This window comes from Procambarus clarkii, chromosome 9 (genome assembly GCF_040958095.1).
Source record: "Procambarus clarkii isolate CNS0578487 chromosome 9, FALCON_Pclarkii_2.0, whole genome shotgun sequence".
Classification (NCBI taxonomy): domain Eukaryota; kingdom Metazoa; phylum Arthropoda; class Malacostraca; order Decapoda; family Cambaridae; genus Procambarus; species Procambarus clarkii.
Window position 1 is genome coordinate 22,074,968 of NC_091158.1, and position 10,103 is coordinate 22,085,070.

Sequence of the window (10,103 nt, forward strand, 5' to 3'; positions counted from 1 at the left end):
AGGTGTCTGGGTGAGAGTTATTAACAGTTCAGCCAGCAGTGGGCGGTGGAGAGGAGCGTGGGGGTGAGAGAGCCTTAGGCTGCTCTATCACCACTTAATCTCCCCCTTTGTTGCCCAACCTGTTCTATCTACCCCCTCCCCCCCCCCTCATTGATACACCCGGCGGCATCAACCAACACTCGCCTCATCCCTCACTCGCTCTCTCACTCACTCACTCGCTCGCTCACTCGTTCTCTGACTGACTCACTCACTCACTCACTCACTCACTCACTCACTCACTCACTCACTCACTCACTCACTCACTCACTCACTCACTCGCTCACTCGCTCAATCGCTCTCTCACTCGCTCACTCGCTCTCTCACTCGCTCACTCAATCGCTCTCTCACTCACTCACTCACTCACTCACTCACTCACTCACTCACTCACTCACACCTCATCACTACACACCAAACGTGCCCTGGAAAGTAAACATTGGTAATAAACAGAAGCGCAGAGGGAGAGAGAGAGAGAGAGAGAGAGAGAGAGAGAGAGAAGAGAGAGAGGGGTGGGGGTAGTGGGGGAGGGGGGTGTAGGTAGGTGCACAAACAAGACTCCATTAAATGCCAGACTCCTTTAGTATGGGGGGGGGGGAAGGAGGTCAAATTAAAAATACATATATATTTTTTTAATATTTATTTACCAGATTTGTATGAATTTTTAGTGTAATTGTCTGTCTTTTTTTTTAATTTAAAATTTAACGTTATAAATTTGAGAAATGTTTGTTTTGCATATTTTTAATTTTCATTTGATTTTATATTTATACAATTTTTGTCGTATTTATCTAACTTTTAGTTTACAAAATTCATAAGAAAATATACAACTTCATTTTATCTTTTATCAGATGCTGCTCCTGTTTATCTGAGAGTTTTAACTTGTATAGTGTTGAAGGTTTAAATGAATTGTATGTCTGGGGGATGATTGGTTGGATGAGAGATATCTGGGGAATGATTGGTTGGATGACAGATATCTAGGGAATGATTGGTTGGATGACAGATATCTGGGGAATGATTGGTTGGATGAGAGATATCTGGGGAATGATTGGTTGGATGAGAGATATCTGGGGAATGATTGGTTGGTTGAGAGGTATCTGGGGAATGATTGGTTGGATGAGAGATATCTGGGGAATGATTGGTTGGATGAGAGATATCTGGAGAATGATTGGTTGGATGAGAGATATCTGGGGAATGATTGGTTGGATGAGAGATATCTGGGGAATGATTGGTTGGATGAGAGATATCTGGGGAATGATTGGTTGGATGAGAGATATCTGGGGAATGATTGGTTGGATGAGAGATATCTGGGGAATGATTGGTTGGATGAGAGATATCTGGGGAATGATTGGTTGGTTGAGAGATATCTGGGGAATGATTGGTTAAGTGAACGTCTTTTTGAATGACGGTTAATAGGGTAATTAATGTGGAATTAACAGCCAGCTGTCAAGGTTGTCTCTGATAGGTAAGGAAGCAAGCAATCCCTCTCACACACACACACACACACACACACACACATACAGATATACAGAGAAATAGACATACCTGACTTTACAAATCAGTATGATCAGTATAAGCAGTATTGGTGAACAGAGTAAGTGCATTTGTCGTATTGTCTATGATTGTGCCGTGATTGTAATTAATGATTTTGATTAACTATGATTAACACATGATTGTGTTATTCGCAGCAGATTGGAAAATTCTCTCTGTATATCTTAATTATCTTAATTCAGTAAGTACATAATTTTAAAGGCACTCATTAATCTACATGTTAAAATAGGAATCATTTTCGTCTATTGCGTGAAACAGGTGGTACTGTAGTGGTTCCAGGTGGTGGAACAGGTGGTACTGTAGTGGTTCCAGGTGGTGGAACAGGTGGTACTGTAGTGGTTCCAGGTGGTGGAGCAGGTGGTACTGTAGTGGTTCCAGGTGGTGGAGCAGGTGGTACTGTAGTGGTTCCAGGTGGTGGCGCAGGTGGTACTGTAGCAGTTCCAGGTGGTGGAGCAGGTGGTACTGTAGTGGTTCCAGGTGTTGGAGCAGGTGGTACTGTAGTGGTTCCAGGTGGTGGAGCAGGTGGTACTGTAGTGGTTCCAGGTGGTGGCGCAGGTGGTACTGTAGCAGTTCCAGGTGGTGGAGCAGGTGGTACTGTAGTGGTTCCAGGTGTTGGAACAGGTGGTACTGTAGTGGTTCCAGGTGTTGGAACAGGTGGTACTGTAGTGGTTCCAGGTGGTGGAACAGGTGGTACTGTAGTGGTTCCAGGTGGTGGAACAGGTGGTACTGTAGTGGTTCCAGGTGGTGGAACAGGTGGTACTGTAGTGGTTCCAGGTGGTGGAGCAGGTGGTACTGTAGTGGTTCCAGGTGGTGGAACAGGTGATACTGTAGTGGTTCCAGGTGGTGGAACAGGTGGTACTGTAGTGGTTCCAGGTGGTGGAGCAGGTGATACTGTAGTGGTTCCAGGTGGTGGAGCAGGTGATACTGTAGTGGTTCCAGGTGGTGGAGCAGGTGATACTGTAGTGGTTCCAGGTGGTGCAGGAGGCAGTAGGGGTTCGTGGAGGAGGAGGACACGGCCCAACCGCTTCTGGTGGGGGACAAAACAGTCATAAATTTAATAATTAAGGCTTACGACTCCTCGCAAGAAAATCGTTGTTGTGGAGAACCTGGAATGGGTCCCCGCTGTTTACGTGACTTGATGTGGCTGTGGAACACGCAAGGAGCACCACGGAACAGGCGAGGAGCTCCACGGAACACGCAAGGAGCACCACGGAACAGGCAAGGAGCTCCACGGAACACGCAAGGAGCTACCACGGAATAGGCGAGGAGCACCACAGAACAGGCGAGGAGCACCACGGAACAGGCGAGGAGCACCACGGAACAGGCGAGGAGCACCACGGAACAGGCGAGGAGCACCACGGAACAGGCGAGGAGCACCACGGAACAGGGCGAGGAGCACCACGGAACAGGCAAGGAGCACCACGGAACAGGCGAGGAGCTCCACGGAACACGCAAGGAGCACCACGGAATAGGCGAGGAGCACCATGGAACAGGCAAGGAGCACCACGGAACAGGCAAGGAGCACCACGGAACAGGCAATGAGCACCACGGAACAGGCGAGGAGCACCACGGAACAGGTGGGGAACACCAGGGAACACGCAAGGAGCACCAGGGAACACGCAAGGAGCACCAGGGAACACGCAAGGAGCACCACGGAACACACAAGGAGCACCAGGGAACACGCAAGGAGCACCACGGAACAGGCAAGGAGCACCACGGAACAGGCAAGGAGCACCACGGAACAGGCAAGGAGCACCACGGAACAGGTGGGGAACACCACGGAACACGCAAGGAGCACCACGGAACAAACAAGGAGCACCACGGAACAAACAAGGAGCACCACGGAACAAGGAGCACCACGGAACAAACAAGGAGCACCACGGAACAAGGAGCACCACGGAACAAACAAGGAGCACCACGTTACAAGGAGCACCACGTAACAAGGAGCACCACGGAACAAACAAGGAGCACCACGTAACAAGGAGCACCACGTAACAAGGAGCACCACGTAACAAGGAGCACCACGTAACAAGGAGCACCACGTAACAAGGAGCACCACGGAACAAACAAGGAGCACCATGTTACAAGGAGCACCACGTAACAAGGAGCACCACGGAACAAACAAGGAGCACCACGTTACAAGGAGCACCACGTAACAAGGAGCACCACGGAACAAGGAGCACCACGGAACAAGCCACTACCACACCACCCACCATAATCACCACCTAATTACATAACATACGATATATTCTGGTATAACCAGATGCTATACATACCTACTTTCTCCTCACCATATACATAATTCAGTCACACGTGAGCACTGGGTTTCAGACTTAGACTTTCAAGCTGTGTAGCGTCCATGTGACCCACAGTGACTATACAAAAATGTTGAATAACATTCAGTTGTGTATATTTGTAAATAGCATCAATAAATGGCTAACTGCATAACCATTTAATAGTTTCCGTAAGTTTAAAATGCAGTTGGGAAATAAAATGGATAGAATTCTTTCAGATTGTGGTTATGTTGTATTAATTTCAAGACTAATGTATTGGGTTTGAAACGTGCTAGAACTACGTGATTAACTTTGATTGGAACAAGTTTCACAAAGTGTAGCCACATTAAAGGAACAGTTTTCAACTGTTATCTTATAACTTGTTTTAAAATGTCACTAATATTATCTCAACAGCAAATTAACTAGACGACTGATGATCTGTTAGCCTAGGGAAATCAGGAACGATTTTGGGTACAGGAGCCGGTGGCTGAGCGGACAGGACACTGGACGCGTGATCCTGTGGTCCCGGGTTCGATCCTGGGCGCCGGCTAGAAACGATGGGCAAAGTTTCTTTCACCATGATGCCGCTGTTACCTAGCAGTAAATAGGTACCTGGGAGTTAGTCAGCTGTCACGGGCTGCTTCTTGGGGGTGGAGGCCTGGTCGAGGACCGGGCCGCGGGGACACTAAAGCCCCGAAATCATCTCAAGATAACCTAAGGCCTCTACGCTCCACAAGGCCTATGATAGGCCTAGTGGAGTGGCCTACTCCACAAGGTTATCTTATAGAAATTGGTTATCCCATAGCAAGGTTCGAAGAGAAGACATAGATAACAAAGACCTACCGCTAATCAAGTATAACCAAACCTATCCTGAGTCTAACCAAACACACATTCAGTTGGTTAAGCCAAGATAGATTAGGTCGATATTGTCTTTTGTTCAACATACACATCAATATTTTCTGCTGTTGTTGAAAAGCCAGGAATCGCCAATCAAGAAAGCAATTTAGAATACAATTTCGGCCATAACATCAGACGCATTAAGGCGATCTACTAAGCGTGAGAGAGTTGTATATTCGTGTGGTGTGTTTGGCAGTAATGACACCCAATGTAGGGTCATATTTTGTGAATAAAGTTACATTGTGACGGAAGGTGACACACTCGCCCCTCTATCTAAGGAGACTCCTAAGCCAGCCTGTGTTACAGTATTTATATGTAAACAAGAGAATTGTTCCGTGGAGAGAGTGGATGGTTTAGGCTATGTGAGTGGGGGAGACATTGATCCTCTTCCTTCGGGGTGTGGTGTTATGAGAACACGCAACCCCTTCCGCCACTAACACCCCCACCTGCAACCCCCTCTCCACCACTCAAGTTCTAAGATTCATAACACCTACTCCATCTTCCCCGTCAACTGGTGTTACCAATCCCCAGCTCCTCGCTAACCAATTCAGTCAAGTGAATCAGGCCTTTTGCATTAAGTGAATACAGCCTCGACACCATTTTTGTATTTGATAGAATATATTATAATTTCATTATGTTAGTACCACCTTCTCCAAGTTATATAAAGAGTTTGACTGGAGTCTTTAGCAAGGTCTTTCATCCTTATCTCATTGGAGGATCACGGATATAGATAGGAAATCTATAATTCTAAATATACAAATAATACACATACAATCTAAGTGTAACTACTCTTTTGTGTAAATACAGTAGTTTTGTATTTATTTGTGGGCCTTGAACTATATACAGAGCAGCTTTACAACCAGTTAGCGTAGCTGGGATTGTCAAGGAGTGTTTGAGATTGTTGTCTGGTGGTGACGTGAAGTGGGCATCCCACCACCTACAGGAAGCTGCGTGATAGTGACAGCTATAGTGACGAGTCGTGAGAGAATCTTAACTACTGTGGGATAGTGAGACACTAGTGTTACTATCCCACAGTAAGATAGGTCAGAGACCGGGCCGCGGGGACGTTGATCCTCAAAACCATGGAAAGGGTAGGAGACCGTTCTAAGAACGGCCAACCCTCCATACCTCCGTTAAACGGTGTCTCCAGTTACTGTTAAACGGAACATTATATAATCACTATAGTTTGGTCCACTATAGAATCACTATCAAGGCTCTTGGGAAGGGAAATATCAGGAGAAACCACCAACCCATTTCGACTGAAATATAGCACTGGGAAGGGATCAGGTAAGGATTTGGGATGGGACGGGAGGAAAGGAATGGTGCCCAACCACTTATGGACGGTCGGGGATTGAACGCCGACCTGCATGAAGCGAAACCGTCGCTGGTCCTACCCCCCCCCCCCCCTTCCCCTTTCTAACCACGCATCCTGCAGGATAGAACAGCAGAAGGCTCTCTCCCCACTATCCTAGATTGTAGGGAAGTAAGAAAAAGGGTTGAAAGAAAACCTACATTGAAACTAAAAAAAATATGTTTGTTTAACCCGGTTTTATACCCCCCCTTTACACCACTTTGGAGGCCTGGTCGAGGACCGGGCCGCGGGGACACTAAAGCCCCGAAATTATCTCAAGATAACTACCACCTTCTGCTGGTACCACTGCTCTTCCTAATACAGCTGCCAACACAATTACCACCTTGCCAACCACCCATGCTCCGTTGGTCTGACGTACGTGACGCTAGGAACATTTCGAATCCATTTTGTCGCTCTAATTCCTGGAAACGTCAAGGCGCCGCTTGACGGGTGCAATTTATGGAATACATGCCTCATTTGTGCTGGTCGTTTGACAGGCACAGTAGTTACTGCCGTTAGGTGGGGAGACTGTTCCTGTCAAGTGGTATTATCCTGTCAAGTGGGGAGGTATTGTTAGCCCTGCCAAATGGTGGTATTGTTAACCCTGTCAAATGGTGGTATTGGCTCTGTCAAGTGGTTGGTGTTAGCATTATCAAGTGGTGGTGTTAGCCCTGTCAAGTGGTTGGTGTTAGCCCTGTCAAGTGATTGGTGTTAGCCCTGTCTAGTGATTGGTGTTAACCCTGTCAAGTGATGGTGTTAGCACTGTCAAGTGATTGGTGTTAGCACTGTCTAGTGATTGGTGTTAGCCCTATCAAGTGATTGGTGTTAGCCCTGTCAAGTGATTGGTGTTAACCCTGTCAAGTGGTGGTGTTAGCTCTGTCAAGTGGTTGGTGTTAGCCCTATCAAGTGTTGGTGTTAGCCCTGTCAAATGGTTGGTGTTAGCCCTATCAAGTGTTGGTGTTAGCCCTGTCAAATGGTTGGTGTTAGCCCTGTCAAGTGTTGGTGTTAGCCCTGTCAAGTGGTGGTGTTAACCCTGTCAAGTGATGGTGGTGTGAACAGAATCGAAGCCTCCTTTCTAAGTAAATGTTAATTCCATTCTATTGCAAGCTAAATAAGCGTTAATTTGCATACCAGAGCATAGCATGTAAGTATTACTGGCTGGTGTTGATCACGCCTAAGATGGGGGCTGCGGGACACTCTTCTTCAACACCTGTGTTTGCTTAGACACAAGAAATTCAGTTGCCGCAAAAACGTATTAATAATACGTTATTAACATATTGATTGAAGGTATGCAAATTGTTCAACAGAATAGTAACACGTGGTGATTTAAAAAGGGGAAACTAGTCATCATTTAGTTATTGAAGTTAATTTGCATGTTGCACTTTTAATTATTGAATTCAAATAACCATTTGCAAAATGAGGTTTTAAGCATAGGCTCTGTTCAAGAGGCGAATATATTATATTTTGCATGGCCTGATTTTGTTCATGTGGCAGTTCTTTAATTTGCACACTGACTTCGGGTGTTGTTCAGCCAGTAACGTATGTTAAAATAATCCATATTGCTACAAAATATTCCCTTGTGTGGGAAACTGAACGGTTAGAAATTTTGTCTAGACCTCAGCTGATGCGACGGTGCCAAGCCTTCATCTCTAACCTTTACTGTTTATCTGTAAATCAGCCAGACAATATATGCAAAATTTGTCAGTAGAAGTATGTATAATACTTGTAAGAGATAATAAAGGATTAATTAATAATCAACCTAATAATACAGGTTGTATACCTTATTGTGATTACTCCATAGTTCGGTATTAAAATATTGTGGCAACGCTGGCTGCTGGAGTTTCATCTGGTCACGCATTTAAGTCGCCAGTTGGTGTCTGGGCTTCGTGGAGGGCGGAGGTGCGTGCGCCTTGTGCTGATTTTCTTGTTAAAAACAATCTTGTCTTTGTATTTATCTCAAGGAGAGGATAGTGTTATATTAACCCTAGACGTTCATCTTGCATTTCCGTTCCCTCTACGCGGGGGGTAAGTATTTTACAGACATCTTTATTGGTTTATTATTTGCTTAGTTAAACGAACTAAGAGGGTTCAGTTCCTGAACCGATTATGTGCCTCTTTAATCCTTTATACCACCGCCCACGGGATGGGTATGGGGTGCATAATGAAGAAAGTAATTGAATGCCATGATTATACTCCTACTGTTACAGAAGATGTGTTTTAGCCGGCCTCAAGCCTTGATATACAAGGACTTTTACTGTCAAAGCATTTTCCTCTGTGTAAACCTGAGGTAGGGGAAGATAGGGCAATTACGAGTGATTAAAGTAACTGGCAAACAGGAGGCGGGAGTATAATAGTTGCCCCCTGTCAGGTGTTGCCGTGGACGGTAGAGCGACGGTCTCAGGCGTCTTGCAGGTCGGCGTTCAATCCCCGACCGTCCACAAGTGCTTGGGCACCATTCCTTTCCCCCCTCCTCCCTCTCACCCCGTGCTATTCCAAATCCTTTATCCTGACCGTATCGTTTATATAGCCGTAATGGCTTGGCACTTTCCCCTTGTTCCTTTCCCCTTAATAATATTTCAATTGGATTCCCATTTTTTTTTCTCTCTCGATCTCCTCTTGTCTTGTATCTCTCCATTCTTCTGACCTCTCCTTTTTGTCTTTCTATCTTTTGTTTACCTCACTCTATTCCTTCTCTTTTCTCCCCCCTCTCTCTTTCTCTCCCTACATTAGCGCAATTACTGGGCCTCACCCGGGCATTTGTGGGGGGAGGGGGACACGAGGCTTGTCCAAACACTCGCTCCACCACCATTGTCCGCCACAATTTACCATCGCCTGTTTCCTGGAACCACTGGTCCACTCCCAACTGGCCGTATGGCAGTTACCACCAAGGTGTTCTGAGAGCCCAGGTCTTGTGATAGCCCCCCGGGACTTCGTCTTGTAGGGCAGGTCATCGCTGGCTACCACTGGTCTTCAAAAGCTAGTCCCAGGTCTTCAGCTAGTCCCAGGTCTTCACCAGCTAGTCCCAGGTCTTCAGCTAGTCTCTGGTCTTCAACTAGTCTCAGGTCTTCAACTAGTCCCAGGTCTTCACCAGCTAGTCCCAGGTCTTCAGCTAGTCTCTGGTCTTCAACTAGTCTCAGGTCTTCAACTAGTCCCAGGTCTTCACCAGCTAGTCCCAGGTCTTTGCCACATACATACATACATATATACATACATACATACCCCTTCTCACTTGCTCTGCCTGGCGTATTGATCTCTAAGTGGACCTGGTCACCACTTGAAACACACTTGTATGTGGACACTGGCTTAATATTAGTGTGTTCGTCTAGGTGGGCATTGTGGCGTTCTGCTTCAACTCTTGGGTCCCGCCTCTTGCTGTATTCACTCGGCTGACGTACGTATTCCCGCAATCTGTTTTCATGATTTGAAAAGCGTCAAATTTTCAGTGGGTTTGTAGGGTATATATACGAGGTTTGTAATTCCAAAAAGGTATATTCATTTGACGCTTTTTATTTAGTACTGATGTTGATTTTGCTTTTCCTAACATCTGTGAGGCTTACCAGTCAGGTCTACCAGTGAGGCTTACCAGTCAGGTCTACCAGTGAGGCTTACCAGTGAGGCTTACCAGTCAGGCTTACCAGTCAGGCTTAATGAACCTGGCCTTTTACTGAATGCACTATAGTTATTTTTTATACGAAATCGATCAAGCGTAAAAATGGGTGTTTAGGGAAATTAAGAAACCCGTTATGTTGATGTTATTTAGGACCATTGAGTATGGGCTTTGGTAGGGCAGGTGGGGTAGCCTAGATTTTGACGCTTTTAGTTAGGTTAAACCACCACATTTTTAACGGAGGGGAAATCGAGAGAACCAGACCATCCTAAAATGAATGTATCTAGTAACTATTGGTGGAAAGTACCAATATGTAGTGATGGACTTCCAGTAAACCACTTTTTGTACTATTCATTTTATAATACAGAAAAAAGTAAAGCTAAACACTAACTTT

At 45.8% G+C, this 10,103-nt stretch overlaps 1 protein-coding gene across 1 annotated transcript; it reads right to left on the minus strand.

Moving 5' to 3' along the window:
- Positions 1 to 1,813: 1,813 nt before the first annotated feature.
- On the minus strand, positions 1,814 to 8,911 carry LOC138362836 (bile salt-activated lipase-like). The gene is made up of 2 exons (XM_069321407.1): positions 8,852 to 8,911; positions 1,814 to 2,608 (listed from the first exon to the last, which is right to left on the minus strand). The coding sequence occupies exons 1-2, from the start codon at positions 8,909 to 8,911 to the stop codon at positions 1,814 to 1,816; spliced, it is 855 nt and encodes a 284-aa protein (XP_069177508.1).
- Positions 8,912 to 10,103: the final 1,192 nt, after the last annotated feature.

What these genes read in the sequence shown, in the direction of transcription:
- LOC138362836 (XM_069321407.1), bottom strand. Translation starts at nt 8,911, where the DNA reads ATGGTGGTGGAGCGAGTGTTTGGACAAGCCTCGTGTCCCCCTCCCCCC. An exon ending in CTCCCCCCACAAATGCCCGG is followed by an intron (nt 2,609 to 8,851) that starts GTGAGGCCCAGT and finishes GTCCCCCACCAG; the next exon opens with AAGCGGTTGGGCCGTGTCCT.